Source organism: Equus caballus, chromosome 19 (genome assembly GCF_041296265.1).
Source record: "Equus caballus isolate H_3958 breed thoroughbred chromosome 19, TB-T2T, whole genome shotgun sequence".
In the NCBI taxonomy this organism is placed as follows: Eukaryota; Metazoa; Chordata; class Mammalia; order Perissodactyla; family Equidae; genus Equus; species Equus caballus.
In genome coordinates this window covers 11,669,323-11,696,570 of record NC_091702.1, presented here as the reverse complement: position 1 = coordinate 11,696,570, position 27,248 = coordinate 11,669,323, and the positions used below count along the sequence as shown (strand labels likewise).

The following is a 27,248-nucleotide window of genomic DNA, read 5'->3' as shown; positions in this document are numbered from 1 at the left end:
CGCCAGGCTGATTTCCTCGAACGTCCCCGCCGCCTGCTCCGCGCCGGGTCCGTCGAGCGCCGCGCCGGCCGGCCGCGTCCATGCAGCCCCGCCGGCCCCCGCCGCCCGCGCCCGGGCCCCCGCGCCCCGCCGCGCCGCTGCTCGCGCTGCCGCTGCTGCTGCTCGCCGTCCAGGGGGCGGCGGCGCCCGCGGGGCCCGAGGCCGCGGAGTGGCGCCCGGACACGGGGCCTCCGCACGGGCTCCTGCGGCAGGCGGCGCGCGCGGCGCTGCACTTCCTCAACTTCCGCGCGGGCTCTCCCAGCGCCCTGCGAGTGCTGGCCGCCGTGCAGGAGGGCCGCGCCCGGGTGAGTGCGGGGGTCGGCGCCGGGCTGAGGCCGGGGTGCGCGCCCGGGGTCGGGACGGACGCGCGCGACTCTGGGGCGACCCGGCTCGGGCCTGCGCGCCGCCCTGGGACTCCGGCGTGGGAGGGGCCCGTCGGTGCGCGGAGTCCGCGGAAAAGTGGCTCGTTCTTTCTGGCATTAACGAGGTCGCGGACTTTTCACCGGGCAGCTCCCGTAGCTGGGAAAGAGGCGCCTGGAGAAACTGAGGAACAGGCCCACACGGCAAGGCCTGATCTTGGCTTGGGGTGCGGGGACTTGGTTGCTGTGGGGGCGGTCACGGCGGGCCCGACCTGCGCCGGGTTTCCAGAACGAAAGCGGGTCCCCGAGGCGGACGGCAGAGCGGCCGTCCTGCTGGGTGCGCGAGGCGTCCGGGCGCGGCGGCCGCGATTCCCGCGCCGGCCTGGGCGGGAGCCCGCGGGGTGCTGCACGGACCCGACGGGCGTGAGCCTGGCAGCGGGTGGTTCGGTTGCTGGTTTCAAGGCACTGGGTGTAGGTGTCCTTTCGCGTCTGTGGAGCTGCATTGCCTTCTTCATCAAATGGAAGAGTGCAAAAGTTACAGAACTCCGCGGAGTCTGTCCCAAAAGTACGACGCGCTTTCCAGTAACCCCCAGATATTCCACGAAGCCTGCACACTCGGCCTCCAAGAACCTGGAATGAAGTAGGGAGTGTAACTAGGTAGTTGTAAGGAGCGGCGGCAGGCTGTTTGTTAGGTTGTTCTAGACCTGGTGGGAGGCAGGGTGGGGGAGGCGTGTGGAAGGTCAGCCGTGGTTCCTGACTTAATCCCGCACCCGGGGTCGGGGGTGGCTAGATTTATTGAGAGATGAAATCAAATTGTTCCTAGAAAAAGGCAACCTATTTTTGTCGCCTGTCTTAGTCCTTGCTGTTTCAGGGGGAAAAAAGTTCACTGTTAGTTGTGCCGCAGAGCAGACAGGGAACAGAACTCTAGAACTTTCTACCGAAGTTGGCGAGTCGCCGCCTCCCAGAGCCCAGAGAGGGTGGGTCCGGGAAGATTTGCTCCGACTACCAGCGGGGAGGCCCCTAGGGAAAGCAAGCTCGGATTTCTAAAGTACACCAGCTTTCAAATTCCGGGAATTGTTTTCTTCCTTCCAAGACCGTAAAAACATAATAAAATGCTTTACACTTTCATGCATTTAGTCACTCCCTTGAAAAAAAGTTAAATACTTGGCATCTTTCACGAAATAATCAAACTAGCTCTCAAAACCGGAATGAGTTAAGTAAAAATTTCCTTTCTCATCCAAAAAGCGCTCAGTTACTGTTTTTCATCTGTAATAGTATAATGCTCCTGAATTTTAAAGATAGCCTCCTTTTTAGCCAGAAAGGAAAAGCGGGGAAGGATGAATCAGAGGCGAGCATGCGTGAGAGAGGAGAATTTACTAATCGACCGTCCGCCACCCGTCTCCGTACACCTGTGTTCAGATTTGCACTCGTAGCTGTGTCTATGTCTCTCTCTTTGGAAAACAGCCTGCTCTTTATGAAATAACACGTCATAAACTGCTTTATTTTTTAAAAAGCTATATATAAAAAATACTATATTAAAAAAGTAGTAGACTGGTCCGGGGCATTGACCCTAAGAAAGGACAACTTCCTCTGTCATCTGGTCTCCCTTTACATTTCCTCCAAAAATGGCTATAGATGTCTTAAAATCAAGGAGCTAAGGAAGAGAGAGCTCAGTGACTTTCAGGGCCAAGAATCTCTAGGGACTAAAGGGGTTTCAGTTTCTCCCAGGAATTCAGTGAAACTTTGTCTCCATTCTCCTGCCTCCTCCAAACATCGCCGCTGAAGAGGGGCCCACTTCCCAGGGCGATCAAGGCAGCCTGGGGCAGGCTGTGCCTTCAACTTGTGGCCTTGGCAGGCCAGGACCCCTGGGTGGGGGGCAGAAGCAGAGGAGGGGGTGGCGAGAGTGAGAGCCGATTCCTACCGGGAAACTGCCATGGGCTGCCTTTCTGGAACGTAGGGGGCCAGCTGGTGGGGTGTCATAGGGGACTCAGACACCAGCCCCTGCTTTGCCTGCAACGAGCCACACAACCTGGAGGTGGTCATGTAAGTCTTCTCTGGTTGTGTCCTCATTTGGAGTGGAAATAATGCGTGTTCTGCCAACCATGCCAGGTGTTTTTAAGAGTTGTAAGAGAGGACATAAGTACCAATTGTAAAGTCTGAAGATGTGAGTGACTGTCGTCCTGTCTGAGGAGCGGTCCACTCACCCAGCACTGTGCGGGGGCCCTGGGCTAGACAGAGTGCCTGTAATTCAGGGGGGCGGGTCTTGGAGACATTTGGTTGTGAAGTAGTCCCTCAGCGGCCTGAGTGAGGAGCACAGACGCCACCACCCGCGTGGCGCTTCCACTTAGGGATTTCAGGAACTTCTGCTTCAGTTACAGGAGCATCCGTAGCATTGGCAGGAAGTCAGACATGGCAGACCCCCACACCCGGGTTTGCATCTTTATCCAGTCAGTGCCTGTCACAGTTAGCACTCAGTTGCTCGATCGTTCCTCCAGGCTGAGCCAGGGGAGCAGGTGGCCCAGTGGGTGAGGGCGTCGCTGATAGGGCTGCCTCTCCATCCTCGGGGTCAGCACACCCCTTTGTAAGATGAGAGGCTGCGACCAAGTCAGCGTTTTTCAAAATAATGGCCTGCTAGTGGGTTATGAAATCAACTTAGTAGTTACAGTTGTTTGTTATTGTAGTTGTTTGTTTGCTTTTAATGAAATAGTTTGTGATACAGACTATTGAGTGCATTGTGGAAGAAAAGGTAAGTAGTACCTCCAGATGTTTTGAAGATATATGTATGAACTAGGTCATTATGAATAATGCAGTTCTTGCTGTGGGTTTCAGCTATAAAAATTTTGAAAACCAGAGAACCAAATGATTTTTAAGAGCTCTTCCAACTCTGAAATTCCTTGGTTCTGAGCGCTTTCTTGGTTCTGCGAGAATCGCTCATTTTAGAAACACTGTTGCCCTCTAGTGGCGAAATGCGGTAATAGCACGGTGGTAAATGCAGGGAAGCGTTGAGGAGAAATCCGCGCTAGCTGGGCTGCAGCCAGTGAGCTGCCGTTTTGTTTTGTTTACTAACTGTAGACAGAGATCACAGACGTGGTTGCCCTTCCCTCACCACCCGCCTGGTGCCATCTCTTTCCTGGCCTCACACCACCGTCCCACGACCAAGGAGGCTGCTGCTTTTCCGACGTCATGTGGCGCAGCCCCAGGGCCCACAGGGTGCAGCGGTGGGAGATTTGGGGTGGTGCTGAGAGTCCCGGTGCTCCCCAGGGTGTCCTGGATCAGCCCGGTTCCCGACTTCTGGACAGCTCTCCTCTGGCCACACATTAAGTCCTGGGACCGCTGGCCCCTGCTGGAGCAGCCAGTGAGAGGCCAGCCCTTCCCTCACGCCTGGAGATCCCTGTGTGCGCATCCTTCAAGAGAAAGGCGGCCCATTCAGGCATCAGCCGTCTCTGGGGATTGGTCACTTGAGGGGAATGCCTCTGACCAGGCCAGCTCCAGAAGTTAGAAGCGTAACTGAAACAATGGACCACAGTGTGGGGGGAAGTTCTGCCCATGCCTTAATTGCTTCCATTTAGATTAAAATCGGTAAGGGTAAATGTAGCTCGGGTCGAGGCCATCATTGGCCGTCCTCACAGCCTTTAGCAAGAAGGCGCGCCCTCACGGATCATCTCCCATTTCCATTTTGCTTTACTTGCAATGGAGGGAGCACTTGCGATGAATACAGTGCATAATCTCCTACTTTTACCTTTTTTTTTCCTTCTTTCTTGCCCAGTCTTGACTCACCCACACCCAATTCAACAGCAAGAGTTTTAAGAGACTTGACTTAGTTCTTTCTAGAGATTTAAGGTGTATTTTGTGGACGTGACATCTTTTTCGTGCCCACTCTTCACCAGTTTACATAGCACTTAATTATGCAATTAGGTAGTAAGTACACTTGGCACGAGCTAGTTTGGGAGCAAAGCAAGTGACTTTGGGTGAGCATCTGTGCCCCGTGCAGGTGGCTGGGCTGCTGTGGGCTCTGCCTGCTGCGGTTCCAACAGCAGAACAGAGCCCCTGGGCTGAGCCACAGGCGGGAGGAGAGCACGCTCTGCTAAGGAGGACTTCTTCGCTTCATCGCTCTTGTCTCTAAAGCATTTAATACACCATAATTCATCTGCTTTCTGCTCTTCTTGAAGCCTTGTCTCCATTAACGTCAATAATTCAGAGGTGATGGTTTGCAAGGAAGCAGAGCAGGCTCTGGAGACAGAAACTGAAGAATGAAGAAGGCTGCAGTGAGTGTGGAGGGGAAGATAAGCAACACAACAGTGACCGGAAATAAGCTTTACTTCCAAGGAAGGCGCCTAAGTGCTTTTACAGCCGTCTGGAAAGAACAGTCGGGATTGACCACGCACGGGGAGCACCGCACGCTGACCCGGGGTGGGGCACAGCAGCCCTGAGGGTGCGCGCAGCACAGGAGGCACAGCCTGCTTTCCTCCCCGGCACAGCTCCCACCGCAGCATCCACCGGTCTGCAGGCTCTGGTTGCAGAGTCTGGGTCTAGCATCGGGTGGGAAAGGCCACCTGGTCCTGGGCACTTTGCCCCAGTCACCCAGATGAGCCAGCAAGTAGGAATGTTTTTAACCAGCTTGTAATAAATTGTTTTTGAACTGCAGACAATTTTTATGAGCCCATAACATTTTCTGCTTCTCTTGCCACATGCAGTGTCATGGCCGGGGATGCGTGTGATCATGGAGCATTAGCAGTGGCCCCAAGTAAAGCCCACTGGTCGTGGGTTGTGAATTTAACCAGGAGCCTGCCATGGCCGCACACTCTCCCTTGAAGGACCTTGGTCGTTCTGCTGGAGATCGAGGGTAAACGCTGAGCGCTGGAATGACTGACAGCAGCCAGGCATGGGGTGCTAATGCACGCACACAGCCTGGCCTGTGAGCGCCGTGTATGGGCCCTGGGTCAACCGAGAGACGTACTGACCCTCACGTGGCCTTGGCGTTTCCGGGCCTCTGCGCTGGGCCTCTGTTGAGGTTTCCACAGAGCTGCTCCGTGGTGGGTGGGGACAGTGGCCGTAGCAAGTCCGCACTCTGGCTTACTTCTTAGGTTGTGCAGGATACTGTGGGCCGGTCAAGTCCAGTTATGAAAGGGGTCCTGTGTCAGCGCCCTGCACGGGATGCTTGTGGGTCTTTGATGGCCCCAGGGGCCGGCCCACACAGAAAGCGGCAGGAAGGACACCCGTACTTCATTGCTGTGACACGTCACCGCAGCTTTGTAGGTAGAAACTCCACAGATTGATTCTCTGACAGTCTGGAGGCTGGAAGTCTGAAATGAGTCTCCCAGGGCTGAGATGAAGGTGTTGGCAGGGCCGGTTCCTTCTGGAGACTAGGGGAGAATCGTTTCCTGCCTTTCCCAGCTTCCACGGGCCACCCACACTCCTCGGTCCTGCCCCAGCCTCTGTCTTCATGGCCAGCAGCGGAGCATCTCCTGAATGTAACACTACTTTCTCCTCGTAAGGACCCTGATGAGAACATCGGGGCCATGACAGCCTACCATAGCAGCTTCTGGGGTGGCTGTGACCTCATGCAAGTCCTTACACACGCTGGACCTGTGACTGGACCCAGGGAATGGCTGCTCTTGTCCTGCATCCTGCCTGGCTGATCTCTGCAGCCTTGGTCGTCTCCCCACTTTCCACCACGCCTGCCCTCTGCACCCGTCTGGGTACCTCCCGTATGCCGGTTTGTGCTCCATCCTCAGCAGCCAGCGTTAGTGCCCCTCTGCATGTGCATCTGCTGCTTCCGGGTGGAAGGCATCAGTAGCTCTTTAGTTCCTCCGCTGCGCCAGCACAGGGCTCTGCAAGAGACAGTACTAAATAGTTGTTAAATGAAAACAGAGTTCGCCAGAAGGGTGCTGGGACCACTGGGCTTCCACAACAGGGGGCTGGGCCAGGCCCTGACTCATTCCCAGCCCTGCTAGAGCAGGGAGGGAGACTCAGCTCCCTGAGTCCCTCTTAGAACCAGCTTTTTCTACTGAGCTCCGCCCTGAGCTGTGGCAAAGCAGAGGGAATGCTGCCTCTGGCCACTTCCTCTCTGGCTGCTCTGCAGGCTCGAGAGCTCCTACCTAGAGTTGGCTGAACAGAGGTCAAGACACAGCATTCTGGCTCTTTCTCTCCACTCCTCCTAGCCCTGATCGAGCACAGTGTCCATGTGCAAAGATCTCCTTGGACCCCAGGGGATGGGGCCTGATCCGAGAGTCACTGGCTCTTCTGTAATCTGTATTTGCTTTATCTGGGGTTGCCCAAGAGAAGGAAAATGTAATAAGATAATTCCAGGGTATAACGCAATACAGTGCACTCTCTGTCCAGAACATGAGAATGGCACAGCAATTTTTATCCGCAAAGGAGTTGTTTACTTGTCTCCAACTAAGCCTGACTCATAAAACTAACCTTATAAAATGAAAAAGTTTGCTTTTATGGGAATGGCATGACATTTATGTTTTCTCACCGAATGTGAAGGCTGGAGGGGACATTTACAGCCGAGTCTGTCAGGCCACGGAGGCCCGGTGTGCGTGGGGGGGAGGTTGGAGTCCCCTGAGAGCTCTGATGGCAGGAGTTGTCCCTGCCACCCACCTCTCCACCTGAAACCGTGAAGGTTGCAGCTGTCACTGCCGCTCCAAGACAACACGGAGGGGCCGTGCCAGCCCCCCACAGCAGCGGGAGGAGAAGCAGGATGGTGGCTTCCAGAGCCGGGCTTCTCTCTGTAGATCCGCCCTTGGCAGGACTGTGTCCTGCGAGGCTCCCAGGGCCACAGTTTTCATGGTCTCCCCGCAGCAGCCAACAGCAGGGTTTCTCTGGGGCACCGTCCCTGCTCTTTCATTTGCTCCAAGTTTTTGTTGTGTTTTTGAGTGAGTTTAGGTTTTTAAAATGTGCTTTTGGAATAAATAAATACCTATTCTCCATCCCTCAGCAGGTTCCCCAGGTTTATTTCTAGTACTCACCCCCAGTATTTCACCGACTTAAACAGGCAACAGACACTGCGTGTATCTAATGTAAAGACTGTCCAGATGCGCGGAGGAAAGCCCTGACCCACTGACCTGAAAACAAGGGTTTGTGTTTTACAGCCAACAGCTTTTTACTAGAAGTAAGACATGGCTTCATAGTTGCTCTTGGAATGTGCTGTTTAACTTCTTGATAAAAATGTCATTTCACGGTGCAGTAGCTGTCCGGGTTACAGCAAGCAAAGAGCAAGTTTTCTCCAAAACCTGCCGTAGTTCGGGCCGCCCTCTCCCGTGCTCCCGCCTGAGGCGCGGCCCATCCTGCGTGGGCTCTGCCTGACTTTCAGAGGCACCGTGCCCCGTCTGCCGGAGACTCCAGGTGGGCCAGACTTTTCGGCAACAGCCCTCCGTTTCATGTAGGCTTCTCGATGTCCTCGGGCCTTTGGAAAGAATGCACGGTCCTGTCCTTAATCTCCTATTCAGCTGTATTCTAGTGACGGTCACTGGAGCTACCTGTCCCTTCGTACCCCTTCCTCAGACCTTCGGAAGTTCCAGAGCCTCTGGAGAGAAGTTCTCAGTGTGCTCTCTGGAGCAGCGGCCTCAGCATCACCTGCAACTCAAAATGCTCGTTCCCAGGCTCCCCCACATTTACCAGATCAGAACTCAGGTGTGGCCCAGCATGCTGCTTTGGCAAGCCACCGACAGCTTCTGTCATGGCTCGAGGCGGAGCCCCATTGCTCCTCAACAAGGCCCCTGTAGGCGCCCTTCTCTCCTAGGGCCCCATCCGCCGTCGGAACCTCGGCCCCGCAGGCACCCCTCTGTCGGCTGGCTCCCCACCGCCGGGCTCACACTCGCCTCCGCCCTTGTCCTGAACGCCCTCCCTTCCTCTTTGCTTGTTTCATCCTGGTCCTCCTGGAGACCCCTCTGCTGCTGTGGCCCAAGCTCCGATTTATGCCTTGCCTGAAAGGGTGCCTCCAGGGGCTCCCCCACAGTCTCGGCTCCTCTTCTCTTCCACGCTGCTGTGGGTGGAGATGTGTCCTCAGAAAAGATACATTGAAGTCCTAACCCCCACGCCTCTGATTAACACCAACGTTGGAAATAGAGTCTTGGCAATGTAATCAAGTTAAGACGAGGCCATACTGGATCAGCAGGGCCCCTCAATCCAAGGATGGCCTTATAAGAAAGCCTCATGGAGGTACAGAGAGACAGAGGCAGAGATGCAGTCATGCGGCTAAAAGCCAAGGAATGCTGAGGATTGTGGCCACACCCGAAGCTGGGAGGGGGAGGCAGGCATCCCCAGGGCCTCAGCAGGAGCGACCGTGGACTTGCAGCCTCCAGAGCTCTGACGGGAGGGATTGTTTTGCTGTGTGAGGCACCCGTGCGTGGCCCTTTGTTGTGGCCGCCCTAGGGAACTGACGCCTGCCTGGCTGGCTCCCTTGCAGGGGAGGGCTGGGGCTCTGGTCCACAGGGCCGTGCTCTCTCTCTCTGTGGGCGCACACACACACCGGGTGGCTTTCTTCCCTCCTCCTCTTAGAGGTTGGTGGCCCTGCTTGTGCGACCCCGCGCAGTCTAAGTGGGGAGCGTGGCCCAGGGCCAGGCTCGCTACTTACCAGCTCTGTGACTTTGGACAATTCCTTAACTTTGGGCAGGGGCCTAGTTTCTTCATCCTTAAACTGAGGGTAATAGCAGTACCTGCCTCGAAAGGCTCCTGTGATACGCTGAGTAGCACTGGCTGCGGGAGCTCAGGGCAGGGGTGACAGCCGTGCTCGCCTCTCCCCTCGAGGTGGCAGCGTGCCTTATACCCAAGCACGGAAGGAATGCTTGATATTGATTTGATAAAGATGTGAGGAGCATTTCTCTTACCAAAAAAAAAATCCAGTGCTGTGCATTCAGTTCTTTGAAGGCATTCCATTGTGCTTTCTCACACAGGAGTTTAAACGTGGCCCTTCTCCCTCCCGACCGCAAGGGAAGCAAGAAACTAAAGTGCCCATCAGGCCCCTTGAGAGCCTGCTGTGAGGATGGCGTGGGGAATGGGGACCTGAGGGCCGGGGCTGCCTTCCTCGTGGCCAGTGGGGCCCAAACCAGGAAACTTAGAAAATAAATAGAACACAAAAAACCCGACAGGAACATAAACCATGTCAGTGGCGGCTGTGATCCTGAACCTTTGTCCTGGGCTGTGGGGCCCGAGTCTGCTGTGCAGAATCGAGAAGTCTGCTGCGCACGGCTGCTAACTTACCCTGCCGGTGGATGGCCGGGTGGTTGTCCCTCCTTCCGGTGGATCGTCACCTGGTCATCTGCTTTGTCTGCAGACTGTTTCTCTATATAAAGAACCATATTCTGGAAAATATTAGAACAGTGTGCCGTGCCTCTGGCTGTGTTTTGAGAAAGGGAGTGAAACTTCCTGGTTTGTTCCACAGATGGACAGTTTTGTCCGCGTGGGGATGACCGGACTAGCGTGCTGTGACCTGCCGTCACAGGAACACTCCCCACTCGGGGGAGCCAGAACTGCTTGTCACCTTCCGCAGGGTCAGATGGGCTCTTTCAGAAATGTCTGTTTAGCTTCCTTCTTAGTGGCTTTGAATGAATGGATCCGCTTTGCACCCGTGGCTGTGCCTGTGGCAGCCCAGCGAGTGGCAGAGGGAGGAGGAGGTGGCCTTGAGAGCTGGGCGCGGGCCTTCCAGACGAGACCGCAGGTGCCAAGCAGTTGGCGCACTCCTCAAAGCTAAGCACACTGCCGACGCGGCAGACGGAGACCGAAGTTCAGACACAGGGAGGACACCCATGCCCAGGTGCTTCCGACTTCAGTCACCTTCCGAACCGACTTCCTGTCCCGTGTGCTTGTTGCAAAGCTGAGGGCGTGGCTCCTGGGCTTGGGTTCCATCATTGCCATGGTCCCCGGAGGCTCCCCTCTGGAGTCTGTTCTCTTTCATCCCTCCTCCTGGCCGCCACCCGTCTCCCAGCATCTGATGCGTGGTCTTTTGTCTGCAAGTGCTCTTATAAAAGATACTGTGGGTGGATCTGCACATTTTTAGTTAAGGACTTCTTGTCACTGGTAGTATGCCGTACATTTTGTTGTTTCTGTTGTCGCTTGCAACATTAGGATCTATCAGTGTTGCTGTACACATGGCTAGTTTGTTCCCGGTGGCTGCTGCATAGTGCTAGGGGGTGGGCACCCCCAGGGATGGACAGCACATCCCTGCACACACACAGTGCCTCAAGGAACGCTCTCCTGTGAGTCCCATGGACCCGCAGCACAGTCCTCTGAGAGACCCACCCAGATGTGAGGTGTCAGATCCTAGGGCAGAGGCACACAAGCTTGATTTGACCACGTTGGCAGGACTGCCCCGGTTGGGCCGCACCAGGTGACCCTCCCACTTAGCCCCCACACCCGGCCAACAGTTGGCCCTGTCCCCTTTCTCGTTTACTGCTGGTCTGATAGTCATACAGTGATCACTCAGGGCTTTAATTTGCATTTCCCCGATTACTCTGAGTTTGAGCGGCCTTCAGGGCTTCGTCAGCCTGGTTGAGACATGGGCAGCGCTTAGAGCAGTGCCTTGCACGGGCCCAGCAGGGTGTCTGTTGTTGTTCTGTAAATACAAGTATCATTTAAATTATTGTTGATCTAATAATGGTGCCCTAATATAAAACTTGTGTTCCAGTGACTGTTTATGATCTTGACTCACGTCCCTGTTCATCGTTTGTCTTCCGTGTAGAACGCAGTCTGTCCACCATGAACTTCTCTCCGTTTGCATTGTCATCCCCCCTCTACTAGCTCCCGAGACCTGCGTCCACTCTGGCCACCTCCGCACTCCGGCGCGAGTTCTCCACCTCGGGCTAGCGGGATCTCTCTCTCCTGTCCCCGGCTTCCCATTTCTCTTGGGATAAACCCTCAAGGTAGCCCTTGCCTCCCCGGTGGGCCTCCTCCTGACCCTGGCTCCACCTTCCCGCCCTATTCGGGGCCTACAGCCTCCCTTTCCTTCATTCCTAACGTGTGGAATGATTTGCCAGCCCCTGCCCCCAAGTCAATTTCTTCTTAATGCAGAGTTCAGCTCAAATGGCACTTCCCTGATCCCTAGACCGGGTCAGTTCTCCAGATACCCTTTCATGGCTCTTAAGTCATCCATGATCAAGTAATCAATCTGCAATCATCTATTTCAAGTCCTTCTCCGCACCTGCCTGCCCTGAGGCTGCAGCTGCTCCCTTCCCGCTGTTCCTGCGCCCAGCACAGTGCTCAGCGCTCAGCTAATCCCTGCAGTGGATTTTGAACAAAGACCTGGCAGAATAATTTCAATCAAAGACAGCCAAAGTGAAGCTTGGTCCTAAACTGGCGGAGGAGCAGTGACCCTCGCAGACCAAGCCGGCTGGCTGCTGACCTCAGGCCTCCGGGGAGCCTGTGACACAGATGAGGGAGAAGACAGATAAAGGGCTGCATCTTGAGAGATGATGAAGTACGACCAAACTATGAAAATCTTGTTTTGGACACGCTGTAGAAGCTTTTAAGAGTGCCTAGCTAAAACAATAAGGAAATCTAATCAGCCAGGAAAATGACTCTTCAGGACAGGCTCCATTCTGACTCAGCTCCCAGCCTTTGTGAATCCAGTTCTGTTTCTTTCCGTACAAAGACTGCGCTGGCGCCTCACTTCGCCTCCATGGGTTTTCCAAAAACTGTTGAGTCAAATGAGATCTTAAGTACTTGAAGTATGCACAGTTGTATTGAGAATCAGGAGAACTTTTGTGAATCTTTGTGTATAGCAAATAAGCATGCGCATTTCTTACTGATGTGAAGTTGGTGGTCCTCAGGAGTCTAGTGTACACATCTTCCCGGGGCGGGGCGGGGCGGGGCAGGGAATGGACGACGGGACAGGACGACCAGCTTCCACGGCTTCAACCACCACCTCTACTGGGTCTGCTTCCATCACACTCAGCTGCCTCCTGGATGGCCCCCTTGTGCCCCAGCACCAAAGATTGTACTGCCAAGCCGGCCTCCTCCACCTCTTCTTGTGAATGGCCTCCCCACCCACCCTGCTCACCCGCCAACTAGTGGCCTGTGGGGTCCCTGACTGGGTCGTAGGAGGCCTGCACGCAGGGGCCCTAAGCGACATGAAGGGCAGACTCCTAGGTCCTGCAGACTGCAGGCCGCAGGCGAGGGGGCCCCAAGCCGGCATGCAGGCCATTGAAAGCCTGGAGCCTGCGGCCAGCAGCAGCACAGTCTCGCGTGAGGGTGCATTGTTCATGGGCACCGGTGTGGCCGAGGGGTGACGGGCAGCAGCCCGCACTTCTGTGTGCTCCTCCGACTCTGGCCGGGTGGCGGGACCGCAGCCTTCAGGTGACTTGGGGACAGACGCTGGGCAGCCGTCCAGCTCTTCTCTGGGTCTCACTCACACCCTTGGGCTGCTCACTGGGAACCTGGGGCAGGAGTATTCCGCGGGAGCACCTCTCCACGGAGGGCGCAGCATCCTTCCCTGCCTCCTCCCCGCAGGGCTCAGGGCCCAGCATGACTCTGGCCCCCCTCATGTCCCTGCATGTTCATGCCGATAGGGACCGCGGATGGCCATGGCCCTGGCACCCTGGCCCGGTGCCGTGGGCGCCCTGCCGATGCCACGTCGGGTCTGCCAAACCCGGGGCTCCGGGACATGGCCCCGCCACCTGAGGCCTGTCCACCAGCCTCCCCGCCTCCCCCGATGCTGGCCCTCTCCCGCCCGCCCCGCCTGCTCCTCACAGAGGCGGCTGGGCCTCACCGCTCCCCGCGACCGCCCTGTCCACCTTAGTAACATTGCCACACATGCCCACCACTCTTTCTTCACTTATCACCATCTGCAAACCCACTATTTAGTAATCTAGGTCCACCTTTGTGGCCACAGTGGGACTGTGAGTGGCACCCTCGCCTGTCTCCCTCATGGCTGCAGCCCAGCACCCAAGACAGGGTGGGCGACACTTGACAGCTGGGGATGGAAGAAACTCACTCCACAGCCCTGCACGCACATGTCCCTTTGCCACCCAGCTGCTCTCATGAAGGCAACGTCCAGCCTCAGCACAATGCTTCCTCTCTCAACCTCGCTCTTTGTGAGTAGGTGTCAAGCTAGCAAGCCGAGTGGCATGACCAGACTAAATCTGAGATCTTTTCTCCCAAAAAATCAGCAGTTATGTTCAGGTGTAAATGCTGCAGCTACCTTGCACGCCATGTTATCCCAAGAGGGTGATTCTTGGACCTGAAGATGCTAGCAGAGCTTCCGCTAGGCTAAGTTTCCGTTTCTGTGTTTCAGATCAATGCAAAGAAGGAATGTACAGTTGACCTGGTGTTTACCACGGAGCGCTACAACTCAGAGGTAAGCGGCCACAATTAGGCATCCTGTTAGCAACTCGTGTGAATGTATGTTTTAAGAAAAGTGAGAATCTAATGTACAGTGACCAGGAGGTTTGCTTGTGTTTTGTCTTTTCCTGCTTTGTTTTCTATTTGATCTCAAGAATTGAAGAACAGAGCTAGGCGAGAACTCAAGATTTAGCTCCTTGGACTTCGTGGCCTTATGCAGGGTTGTGTTTAAAACTCTGCACACAGCCAGCATCCCCTCCTTCCTTTGCGCCTGGGGAGACTGTCCCAGCTCCCTTGGGTCCCCCTCCCTAGCACCTCAGAGTCCTTAGAATGACTCTCTCAAATGCCAGTCTGTTCCTCTTCCTGCCAACTGGTGGCACTTCTCCTTAGCAGGCTGGCATAGCGTGAGGTGATTCCAGGAGCTTCTGTGCACTGAGGAGCTCTGTGAAACACAGACCAGAGCCCATGCCGGGCACAGGCACTATTTGCCTCTCTACGAGCCCGACCAAGCAGCCCATGGTTTGCCAGCTTTCCTTTTCCCGTTCTCAGGAAGAGAGTAAACAGAAAACTCATACAGAAATTAGAACCACATGCCCTTCCCTCTGCTGGGCCAGCATCCAGAACAGGGGTGGAGCCGGGACCAGCCGCGTTCTCTGTGTGGTACTGAGTCAGAGCAGCCGGCACTATGGCCAGCCTTCCAGGGCCTCAGCAGGGCCTGACCCCGCAGCCCGAGGCTTCTGGAAGAATGCTTCCAGTATTTGGAAACCAGTTCTAACAAGACAACAGTATACTCTGACTTCACTAATTAACCTAAGAATTAAAATGTTCTTAAAGCGTGAGGAAGATGCCTTTGACTTCTGGTGTTGCAGACTTGAAAGTGTTAGCTTACACCTGAAGGGGAACAATTACTAGGTGGTTTTGACCGATGGTACCTTTCCCTGAAGAGCACAGCTAGCTACCTGCCATGTTCCATGCCACGGGCTGGGGAGGGTTCTGTCACCTTCAGAAAACTGCTTTGATTCTGTGCAGCTGTTCTCGGGGAAAGGGAAAGGAAAACCAAAGGGGTCGATGCCTGGTTCCTCGTGTCTTCCCTGGATGGGTGCTGTGCCCAGCCCTGTCCTGTGCCTCCGATGAGCCTCCTCCTGAATGCTCACCTTCTCCTTTCTCTGTGTTGCACCAATACTTAGGATGTTAAGGCACACTGAAATGCCGTCTCATTCAAAACGAGCGCTCACAGGAGGAAAAGCTGCTATGGGAAAGCCTATTTCAGTTTTTTGAGTGAGTTCTAGAAATGGGCTTCTTCAGCAGATCCAATTTTGATTACAGTTTGTTTCCTCGTGGGCTTCTTTTGAAGTTTATTTTTGGTGTGGTTCTCCCTGCGACTGCACCCAGTTTAAGCAGCTGCAAATGTGGAAAGAAGGTTGTTGCCGCAGTTGCTCACCGACCTCCCTGTAAGAGGAGTTCTTGAGGCGGGATGCATGGACGGGCTCCGGAGGGCCACGACGGCCTCAGACTCCAGGCCCAGAGCAGCCGGGGTGAGCGCATGTCATTTTTCTGGGAATAGGCTTCCTGGCTTTTGTTGTTGGGTTAAGCAATCTCTGCTCTAAAAGGGTGAAGACGCACTACCCTGGCAATGAGCCCCACATCCGCTGTCTAGTTGAAGCAGCCCGCTGTCCGGCTCCAGATGTCTCTGGACTGGAAAATAAGTGAGGGTGATCCCAGAGTACTCAGTCCGTCTACACTTAGATATGAACGAGGACAAACATCCCGCGGTCACGCAGCTAGTTGAATTAGCCCCATGTGGTGATGTGCACCTCCACTCCTTCCGGATTCGCTCTCCGAGTGGAGAGAGGGAGTTAGCACAGTGCCTGGGCTTTGGCCTCGGCTGGGAGCTCAAGTCCTGGCTTCCCGCTGACTGCCTGTTAGACATGGAGTAGCTTCCTCTTTAAGCTTCAGTATCTTCATCTGTGAAACTTGAATAAGAGGACCAAGTTCATAAGGCAGCGTGAAGGTGTTGCCATTTTTGTCACAGGCAGCCAGTTGCATCTTTTGGTTCAAGTTAACAAGCCTGAGGTCCAGCCGGGCGTCGTGCTGGTGCACAGTAGAGAGCAAGGTCCCCGCTGTCCTAAGAGTTTGAGCCAGGCAGCGCTCGGCGACAGCAGGGGGGCTTCTTTGGACGGGGCCCAGCATTATTTATAAGGCACCATCAGGAAGCGGGAGTTTAAATGACAGCCCAGAGCGGAGGACTGACGTGTTCACTCTGCACAAAGCCAAGGCCACTGTCTGCTGACGCCGGTGCCTGCCTGCCCTTGCAGGGAACTTCTCCGTCTGCGCGTGTTGCGGGGGAGAGTGGTGGGGAACCATCCTGTTCAATTCCAAAATCTTTATTTCAGGAAGGCGAGGAAAGTTTGGGGAAATGTTCTGCTCGAGTGTTCTTCAGGAACCGGAAGCCCAGACCCGCCGTTAATGTCACCTGTGCACGGCTCATGGAGAAGACCAAACGACAGCAAGAGGACTACCGGCTTTACAAGCAAATGAAGCAACTGAGAAACCCCCTGGACGGAGTCAGCATACCTGGTATGAATTCGTGTCCAGAATTTCTACCTTCGGGAATGTATGTGATCACTACATCTTAAAAAGAACGATCATTCAAGTTTTTATCCCCAAAGTGGGGCTTTAATTCACCTACGGCATGTGGTACACCTCACTTAAACAAAACCCAGGGGTATCACCTTCTTTTCCATCTCCAGTACAGTGTGGCCACTCCGCCAACACCTGCTGCCTTGGACGTCGCGCCTCCCTGCTGGGCGGTGGGGGCAGGGCCAGGCCGCCCGCCGAGCAGAGGCCTCCGCGACAGCACGCGCCTGTAGGCCCCAGTTTTCAGGGCTGAGTCAGAACCTGAGGGGACACGTCCGGAGACTTCCGGCGGCGGCTTTGGAAGACTGGGTGAGGGGACGCCGTCCAGGGCCTCCCCCTGCCCAGCACGCCCGCCAGAGCTGCGACAGCCGGCGTCAGGGGCCTGGGCGGCGGCTGCGGCGGAGTCGGGTTCATCTCGCCTTCGCTCAAGGGCTGACGGCAGCCGCGTCTCTAACAGGAAGCGCGCGCTGCCCTCCGAGGTGACTCGGCTGACGCGAAGCCGAGCTCCTCTGTCCCAGCTCCCGCCAGGGAGGCGGGCGCCGCCGGCAAACGCAAGTCCCGAAGCCGCCGCCCACTCCGGATTGGCGCGTGGGGACGGAGCTTAGTGTGGCTTCGCGGCACCGCCCGCAGCCCTCCGGGCACGCTCTCTCCGTCGGCGGGGGCGGGGCGGGGCGGGGCCGCCTCAGCGCGCCTGCGCCCCTCGGGGCGACTCTGAGGGGCGTGGCGGTGGAGCGCTGCTGCTGGCGTCTCGGCGATTCAGAAGCCCGCGTGGTTCTCCCTGTGGTTCTGAGAACTCGGATTCAAGCCTGTTCCAAAGAACTGAGCGGAGCCATTCACATCTTACACTGGAGTGGAATTTGTTTATATTTAGCACTGCCTGAAATAAACGGGCTAATGACTGATACTTAAAAGCTAGTTATTTAGGGATTTTTTGCCCCTTAGCGTTAGTTGGGGAAATAGAGGGCTATATAGATTCTCCTTAAAACACAGCTTTTAGACATTGCCTAGGACCTTTTCTTTGAATCTTTGCCACAGGATCACCAGATTCTGGACGCCTTTCAAAAGTGCCGGTTAACTGGATCACGTTCAGTTAATAAGGCCGCTATGCCCGCAAAAATCGTTCTGTCGTCTAACAATGTGGCTACTGTGAAGTGTCAAAATTTTTCTAATAGAGGTACCTTTTCATCGACAAAACTCGCAGGTTCTCTTGTTACGTTAAATTCAGCAGGGAAATGCAGTGGTGCTATTTATAGCCTGTGTATCAGATTATCTCGTTAAAACTGAAAGAGTTTGGCTTTAGGTAGACTCGGTCGTGGAGAGATCTCGGAGCAGCCAGCCCGGATCCCGGCGGCGTCCGCCCCGCCCCCCCCCCCCCCCCCCGCTGGTTTTCACAGCTGACAAGTGAGGGGAGCCAGTCGGCGGCAGCGCGTCCTCGCCCCGCACTCCTTCGCCTAAAAAACCAGGTGTCTGGTTTTAACTATAAGTAAAAATTGCACTTTTTCTGAGGAATTCATGAGCGTCCTGTCGATGAGCCCAAGTATACCACAGAGCAACAAGAGTCTGGGGGCCTGGGACCCGCCCCGGCGCTGGGCCCCTGCGCGTCCGCTGTCGTGACCCGGCGGCCCTCGCGGGGGCGGGCTGACAGTGACCCGGCGGCCCTCGCGGGGGCGGGCTGAGTGACTCGGTGGCCCTCGCGGTGACGGGCTGACAGTGACTCGGCGGCCCTCGCGGGGGCGGGCTGAGTGACTCGGCGGCCCTCGCGGGGGCGGGCTGACAGTGACCCGGCGGCCCTCGCGGGGGCGGGCTGACAGTGACTCGGCGGCCCTCGCGGTGACGGGCTGACAGTGACCCGGTGGCCCTCGCGGGGGCGGGCTGAGTGACTCGGTGGCCCTCGCGGGGGCGGGCTGAGTGACCCGGCGGCCCTCGCGGGGGCGGGCTGACAGTGACCCGGCGGCCGTCGCGGGGGCGGGCTGAGTGACCCGGCGGCCCTCGCGGGGGCGGGCTGACAGTGACCCGGTGGCCCTCGCGGGGGCGGGCTGAGTGACCCGGCGGCCCTCGCGGGGGCGGGCTGACAGTGACCCGGCGGCCCTCGCGGGGGCGGGCTCACAGTGACCCGGCGGCCCTCGCGGGGGCGGGCTCACAGTGACCCGGCGGCCCTCGCGGGGGCGGGCTGACAGTGACCCGGCGGCCCTCGCGGGGGCGGGCTGACAGTGACCCGGCGGCCCTCGCGGGGGCGGGCTGACCCGCGCCGTGACTCGGCGGCCCTCGCGGCAGTGGGTTGTCCTCACGAGCTGTGCTCGCAGCGGCGGCGCAGGGCGGAGTGCCTGACGCGGAGCTGGACGGAGGAAGGTTTCCCTGTCCCACCGACCTACACGCCAGGAGGGCGAGGCCAGCTCCGATCTCAACTCGGAAGCCTTCCCCAAGCCTCTTGCCCAGAGGCCCCTCCCCCTGCCTTGCCTCCCTCGGCCCTGTCCCGGTCTCTTAAGGAGGGTTCCAGCTGTGTCTCCACACAACCAACAGGTGGAGGGTGGGGACCATCTGTGCCCCGCACAGGGCAAGCAAGCAGTGAATGGTTTTTCCGTTGACGACCACTGTGAGCCCGCCCAGGCAAGTTCCCCCGATACGGAGCAAAACTTGTGCTAGAGATCATTTGAACAAGAACGATTCGTTTCCTAAGAAGCTCGTTAGTTTTCCTCACATGGTATACTGTTATTGGGCTTTGCTGTAGACTAAGGAGAGCTCTGCCAAATCGCATAAAATGATAGTCCATGAACAGTTGTCTCATGAATTACTCGCTAAAATTTGAGTTTCTAAAAGTCACAAAAGGGGGCCGGCCTGATCCCAGGTGCGGACATGGCACCGCTTGGCACGCTATGCTGTGGCAGGCGTCCCACATATAAAGTAGAGGAAAATGGGCACAGATGTTAGCTCAGGGCCAGTCTTCCTCAGCAAAAAAGAGGAGGATTGGCAGCAGTTAGCTCAGGGCTAATCTTCCTCAGGAAAGAAAAAGTCACAAAAGGTATCCCTACTTCTAGTGGTATCTGATATTAAGTAGGTTTTTTATAAATGTCTGCTGAATTAAAAAGATTGCATGTCCAAACACAATGCCACAGGAAGAACCCACTTGATATCTTCATGTGTTCAAAAAAAGTGACAGATGCTGCCAATACATTGACTAGCTTTACAGTCAATGATCAGAGAAGGACAAAGACATTTGGCAGCTTGGCAAAGCCCGTCACATTGACTGTAGACCCAAACCAGAAGGTAATGTGGAGAAGATAACCAATAGACGTTTCAATCTAATTAGAAAATGCTTCTTAACTAACAAGATTTTAGATGAATTCTGAGTATCAGTACAGCGTGTACTCTGTATTTAAATAGTGCAGCAATAGCCATTATATTGTTTATAGTAGCTTTATCAGCAGAGCAAGTGGAAGCATGTCAGTCTTCACATAATGTAGAAACGGATAGCAACAAAATCACGTGTCCAACCCAGGGTCTTGCTGAGAGATGACCGATGTGACCAAGCGTAAGCCCTTAATTCATTACTGAAACTTCTGAAATTTTGTCCCCAAATGCCTAAATACAGATGTGCTTTTCTTGTGCTCTCAGACAGTCATGGACATATTGACCCCTCTCTGCGACCCGTCTGGGAACTAGCTTTTCTGGGCAGCTCTTACGTGATGTGGGAGAAGACAACGCGGTTTTTGCACTACTACATGGCACAGCTGAGCGGCGTGAAGCAGTGGGTAAGAAAAGCTGAAAACGAACCCGCGCCGCAAGAGGTGCAACCAGTGCAGCGTTCTTAGGCTGAGTCCATGTGAATTTCTAATTTCATGGCAAGAGTTTTCATTGCATTTCATTCATTCAATGAATGTTTGAATGCCAGCAGTGGGCCCAGTGTTCCTTTAGGGACTGAGGATACAGCAGTGGACAAAAACACCATGTTGCTGTCCTCACTGATGAAGTCCAGTGAGAGAAGAGAAGACAGGGAACTAGTCAACAAGTGAATATGCACCAAACGGCGCCAGGTGCTGCGGAGAAGCGTGAAGTGGGCCAAGGGCATGCAGGGTACGGATAGAATTAATGCTTCAGTCTAGAGGGTGAGCAGAGGCGGCCCTGGAGCAGAGGCCTGAGGGAAGTGAGAGGGAGCCCGCCTCCAGCAAGGAAGAGCACTTCAGGCAGAGGGGGCCGATGGGCGGGAGAAAGGGCAGTGAGGGTGGTGTGCCAGCACAGAGTGAGCAAGGAGTGCGCGCCAGGAGAGGAGAGCAAATGGGATCGGTTCGTGCGAGGCCCTGGAGGCTGTCAGGACTGCGCCTGTCACTCATTAGAGGGTGTTTAGCAGAGGCGTGACGTGTCCTGACTTCCAATAGGATCATTGTGGCTGCCGTGTTGAGAAGAGTGGAGAGAGGTGGTGGAAGCAGGAAGACCAGTGAAGTATTGCAGTAATCTCGGCGAGGCCTGGGACCAGGGCGGCAGCAGGGGAGGTGGGGAGAAATGTTTGGACTTGGGATACAGTTTGACGATAGACTGATAGTATTTGCTGATGGGTTGGACATGGATATGAGAATGAGAAAAGTCAAGGATGATTCTTAGGATTTTGGCCTGAATAACTGGCAAGTGTTCATTTACTGATTGAGGAATACTACAAGAAAAACAGATTTTGGGGGAAATAGCCTGATTTGGGGCATACTAAATCCTGTAACCAAGTAAAGAATTTACATCGTCATCTGGACATAAGGGTCTCAAGTTCAGGGGAGAGGACCACGCTGGATTCACCATCACACAGGTGCTATGTAAAGCCGTGAGACGGGATGAGATCACAGAGAATGAGTGGTATATACAAAAGACAAGAAGTTATGTAAGGGTGGAGTCCTGGAACACTTCCAACTTGAGAGGGTGGAGATACGATGAGAAAACAAAGTGTTTCAAGGATGAGGTCGACTGACTGTATCAGATGCTGCTGGAGCGTCCAGATGAGGACTGAGAATTGACCATTTGATTTAGCAGGTGTAAGTCGATGGAGAGCCCGTCAAGAGCTATCTCACTGGCACAGTGTGGGCAAAAGCCTGGTTGGAGTAGGTTCAGGAGAGGCTGGGAGGAGTGGACACTCCATCTCTTTCAAGGAATGCAGCCATAAAGGGAAGTAAAGAAAGGGAGGGTCTATAGCTGGAGCATGGGTAAGCACAGGGTTGAAAGGGGATTTGTTTTCCTGATGTATTTTCAGGTTGGGAGATTTAACAGCATATTTATATGTTGATGAGAAAAATCCAGTAGAGAAGGGCAAAGTAGGACTTGTAGGAAAAAGAAAGAATTGTTGGAGTTATTATCTTTGAGTGGTGAGAGGCTAAGATGGATCCAGGAGATGATCTCAGCCAGGAACACAGAGCTCCCCTGGAGGGAGGGCGGGGAAGAAGGGCACAGATGCTGGTAGCTTAGATGTCACCCTGGTAGCTTGTGCAAGTTTTATTCTAACTGCTCCGTCTTCTCAGTGAGAAATGAGGCAAAGTCATCAGCTGCGAGTGGATGAGGTGTTGGGAGTGTGGGGGGAACGCATGGACTTGAGCATCACGCAACACTGCAGGCCGCGTGAAACTTGGAGGAGGACAGTCACTCAGCTGTGTGTGCCGGCACGGAGTAGGTGGAGGGCTGGATTTAGCTGGGGTTGTAGTTTTTGTCAGGTAAGAGTGATGGAGAGAGAGGGGCATTTCCAGAGTAAACGAATCAGCTACTCTGAGGGCGGCAAGTGAATCCGACTCTAAGTTCAAGTTTCTAAAAACCATCCTCTTCATGGATGGGCGACGTGGTGGACTCACCCATGGATGGGTCATCAGTGAGTATCTTCTGAGTACAAGGATTTGCCCAGCATCAGGTCAGCATTATTAACGCCAGTAATAGTTTGGTGTGCCTTCCAAAGGCCACTAGTAAAATAGACAACTAGAAATGTAGTTTTTTTCTTTATTTATCAAAATGAAAACATTTCTTCCCCCTCATAGAGTGCTTTTTAATAGGAATTACCATTTGATCGATTGTTGCTACATTATCAGTCAGGATGCAGCACCAGTTCTTTTGCTAGATAAAAGTTTCTCTCTCTCATCTGCTACGATGATCATGTCCTCAGCAAGGGGCTTTGACCTTCCCTGAGAAGTATGGGGAAGGTTTTTTGTTTATAGACTAGAAAATGGTGTCAAGATAATTTAGAATCAATTGTAATGAATGCGAGAGGAGAACTCAGTAGGAACAGATGCAGAGACAACACGGAGCAAATGAGGGTCTTTTAATGTCAGTGCGTTCCTTTCTTCTGCAGTTGTATGTGGCACAGTAGCAAGCAAACCACCAGGGCATCCATGTTCCAAACAGCAGCCCCATTTCTCTCTCGTTCTGGCCAGTCTTTGCTGCCTGTCATCCGTCCGTTAAAGTCCCTCAAGCACCCTGCAAGGGAGAAAGTGGGGACGAGTGTAACTGGAGCATCAGGAAAATCAGAATGCAGAGGGAGAATGGCCACTAAGTAGGAGCTTTAGATTTTTTCACCCTGTGGGATTTGAGTTTTAGAAAAGTAATAGTGGACTATGCAGCTGACTTGCTGGATCACCCAAGGCAAATCCCTTCATCTCTCGGGGCCTGTTAAATGCAGACTAGCAAATTTAGTGAAGCCCTCTAACTCACAGAAGTCTGAATCACCAGAGCAACTGGGAAATTTGGTTTCAAGGTTATAGAAAAGTATGCACAGAGTGGCCACAGAGATTTTCAAGTTCTGCTCTTCAGTGGCCACTAAGGATTCCCAAGATCTTTCAGCAAAACAAGCAAGAATTTTTAAAAAGTCACTCAGATGAGAAGGTCCCCTTATCTTACTGCTGGCATATCTGAGCTGACAGATTGGCTTGAGGTACATATAAGTATCTAGACTCCCAAGCTTGTCAAAAGATTCTCCCCGTCCCCACAGCCCTTAGCCTCCATCAAAGCCCATAAATACTAAAGAGAGAAAGTGGGAGAAAGACATTCAACTAGATTTTCAGGTAACTCAGTGACAAAGCAATGCTAAGGATCCATGACTTCCGTTTCTTGATGCAGGAAACTTACTTACCAAAGGAAATGAGAACAGAGTGAAAGGGGCAGCAGGAGATTCAAGGCGCGCGTCCAAACAAGACTTTAAATGAGATGAGCCTTCCACGTTCTGAGCTAAGATCAACCCACCCTGCTTAGCACACTGACTCTTTTTGCTTCCTCTAGGAAACAAACGATGGTGCGATTGATTTTGATTATACTGTTCTACTCCATGAATTCTCAACGCAGGTAAGACAGCACTGCATACTGAATTGTTTCTACCAGAAGGTTTTGCAGCTTATGATATTTTAGAACTCTTATTTCCTAGGAAATCATTCCCTGTCGCATTCACTTGGTCTGGTCCCCTGGCAAACCACTTACAGTGAAGTACCACTGTCAAGAGCTGCTGGCACCAGAAGACGCCTCTGGAACTGAAGAAGGATCAGCTGTGGCACCAACAGAGCTTAGTAATTTCTGAAAAGAAAAGAAAGATCTGTTTATACCAAGTTCTACACAAAATGACCATACCGAATAGCCTGAATCATTATTCTAGTAAAATAGCTAAGGCATAGGCTTTTTGATAATTTGGGAAAGACTGTGATTTCAAGTAAATACTCAAAAATTAAAAGATGTTGGGATTTTTGTTTTTCAGTGGGTTTCGCTTCGTTTTAGCTCTGGGTGCACGTGCATACTCAATTCTGTTCTTAACAGTCACCCCACAGGCTCCTCAGGGTTGCGGTCCTAAAACGTACAACCCAGTCAATTAGGACATGACACAACTGGATCAGCAAGTATTTTAACCAAACAAAAATTGAGGGTATTACCTCTAAATCTGCATGTCTCATTATTTTGAACATACTGTAGCCAACTATTTTATGTTGCTAAATTGCTTCTACCTAGTATGTAAAAAGATATATATATATTTCAACAAAAGCAAATTGTAGGGAATATATTACCTATATTATTAAGAAGAATTGTACTATTTTTTATGATTTCAAGCAAGCATTCCTTTTTAACTTGATATTTACTTTTAAATAAATGTTTATCTTTCTAAATAAAATATTTTAAATGTGTGTGTAGATTTGTATGCATAGGCAAAATTTCTGCTAAGCTGGAATTAATTGAGCTCTTAATATTGCTTAATTCAAATTTTACAAATAAAAATATGGAGTGTCTCCCAGATAAAGCCACTGTCTGCAAACATGCGTTACATGGAACAGTGCTGTAACTGAAAGCATATCAGATATCTACAGTTTTCATTTATAGGGAAAACTTGCACCTACTGTTGGCCTCAGTAATTCATAAAAGCACACACAGTATGCACCGTAATCAAATTCGGTGGAGTGTCTCCCTAAGGCAGGAAGAATTGATCCAGGAAATGTGGCCATAATTTGCCTTTCAAAATTCTTATCATTTAATGGAACGGTTCTATCAGTGACGCAAGGTTCCTTGGCCGGTAATTGGTTAGTAAGCATCAGCCTTAAAATATACCAAAATATTACTTTTAAGTCTACAAGGAAATTGTAAAAGTTTATACTAAAGAAATATTTGAAAGACACGGACTCATACAAAATAAAAATAACATGGATGATAGTTACTTTTTAGCAGATCTAGCTTATGTGTTTTTCTATTTAAAACGCCAACCTTTGCACTCCTCTTCCCAGCACCTACCTGATTGACAGGGCCGAGTATTCTGCAGCACTGGAAACTGTCTGATGTGGGCGAACATCAGACCTCCCACCTATGTGATAACGCAGAGAAAAGATTTTTTCTAAAATACTGAACAAGCTACAAAGATTAAATCATGCCAAAATGAAGTGATGATAAACTCCTCTAAGTGAAGTTCCCTAAACAGTCGTCACGGAAACTGCCAAGAGCACCATACCAGCAGATTCGCCGTCCTGTGCCTGCCAGGCAGTCTTTCAGTGTCTCGTTAAGGCCTAGAAGGAGCTTCCAGCTTTCTGGAGTCTTAGCTTTCTCAAAGTCCTCATCCTCAGACAGGCGTTCTTCGTTAGTGAGCTGAGGCTCGCCAAGATCAGGCAGGGCTCTAAGGAAACCCTTTAACAGATTCGTTTTACATAATAGACGGAGTAAGGGGAATTCTACACATACAGACAACGCACAATTACCCAGCTGACACTTACAAATCCCACAAAAGTTAAACCAATTAAAAATTTCTCAACATCCTCATTAGAACATCTCTTTTAGCACAAACTCTAAAACTGCTGACTTGATTTCACTAATACTGATTGTGCTAGCCAATAGCAAAGACAAATTACTTCATCTGCCTTGACATAAAATGAAAAATCTAAATTCCCTAAGCCTTCTTTTCATTGAGTCTAAATTCTGCTGAATCACACTCTAAGCCAATGACAGTTATATACAGCATCACATTCATTTTCCTAACCTCTTTAGAACTTTCATAATTTTAAGACATAAAAAATAATACCAGGATTTCATCTGCATTCTGTTTGATTCTACTCATAGTTTCACTCTTCCGTTCTGAATTATGACTTGTTAGAAGTTAAAGAAGTTCTTTTGAAAGTCAGTTGGAAGTTTCTGTGTTTGCCGTTGAATGACAGCCCTTCATGACGTACGAGTTTATTACCCAGTTCCTCCCAGCTGACAACATCCTGTAACCTGTTCTGACCTTTCCTAGCTTTCCCAGCGCTCCAATAACCTAGTATGCTGCCCGGCGCTTAGCTGACTGGATAAATGAATGACTGCTCACAACACACTGTCCGTGAACACGAGAAACTATTCTGACGATGAGTCCAGTGTCATCTGGAGACTCTGGGCAGCAATTAAAGCTCTAATTCACGCAGTTACGGTTTTAGCAATGCAAACAGCTGCCTCTACAAGGGGATATATTCTTACGTGTCACAATTTACACCTACTGGTGGCTGCCTAGTTTCGTTGGCATCAATTTTAAGACTAATCCAGATTTCAAAAACATTAAAATATGAAAAATCCTAAAAGTTCAGAATTGATTAAACTTTAGTGATTTTACAACTAAACAATGTAAGAGTAAGCAAGGAGAGGACTAACAGAAAATTGACTGTCTTTCTGTAAAGGTAAACCTATCAAATAAGAGCCAACCGCCCAAACTCTAACATCACACAAAAGAGTAATACTTATTAATATAATTAAGTATAATTGGTAATAATAATATAAAAGAGCTTCCATTTCCTGTCCTGGAGGTGCAGGCAATGCTGCAGTGGTCTTTAAGCACACCTGTATAGTACAACCCCGTGGAAAACTTTCGACCCCATTTGGAGTCAGAGTAGCTAGGGCTGGCCAGCGTGTTTCTGGGCCAAGGGCCCCAGGTGGTTAAATGCGGCGGGGGGCAATCAGCACAGTCCTGCCCACTGCTGCCACATTCTCCAGCACAAGTGACAACTACCCTTCTTTAAATTAGCCACCAATTTCTCTTCACAACAATAGTATTTTAAAAAGTCCTCCTTTACGACTCCTCGTTAACTTCTTCCTCGCTCCAGACTTCGGCTAGTACGAGGTCTTCACCAGGTGGAAACAGACTCGAGAGTCAGCAGGAGGCGGCTGTCCTGGAGCCACCGTCTGCGATCTGTTCTAGTTACTCCCACCAGCTGGGCGTGTCGTTGCCCGTGTGACGCTGGCATTGGATTAGCTATCTAGACTCTTTTCTGACACTATGTTTTTTTTTAAAGATTGGCACCTGAGTTAACATCTGTCGCCAATCTTCTTCTTCTTCTTCTTCTTCCCCCCAAAGCCCCCCAGTACATAGCTGTATATTCTAGCTGTAGGTCCTTCTGGTTGTGCTGTGTGGGACACTGCCTCAGCATGGCTTGATGAGCAGTGCCATGTCCATGCCCAGGATCCAAACTGGCAAACCCTGGGCCGCCGAAGTGG

General features: G+C 52.5%; 1 protein-coding gene and 1 long non-coding RNA gene across 2 annotated transcripts; one reads left to right on the top strand and one right to left on the bottom strand.

Annotated features, from left to right (window-relative positions):
- On the top strand, window positions 1-24,011 carry LOC111771983 (retinoic acid receptor responder protein 1-like). Its single transcript, XM_070243177.1, has 6 exons — window positions 1-344; window positions 13,633-13,695; window positions 16,073-16,256; window positions 19,929-20,065; window positions 23,547-23,609; window positions 23,689-24,011. The coding sequence occupies exons 1-6, from the start codon at window positions 81-83 to the stop codon at window positions 23,836-23,838; spliced, it is 861 nt and encodes a 286-aa protein (XP_070099278.1). The 5' UTR covers window positions 1-80; the 3' UTR covers window positions 23,839-24,011.
- Window positions 22,261-23,881, bottom strand: LOC111771984 (uncharacterized). Its single transcript, XR_011429005.1, has 2 exons — window positions 23,742-23,881; window positions 22,261-22,748 (listed from the first exon to the last, which is right to left on the bottom strand). It is a non-coding gene; the product is annotated as an uncharacterized lncRNA (long non-coding RNA).
- Window positions 24,012-27,248: the final 3,237 nt, after the last annotated feature.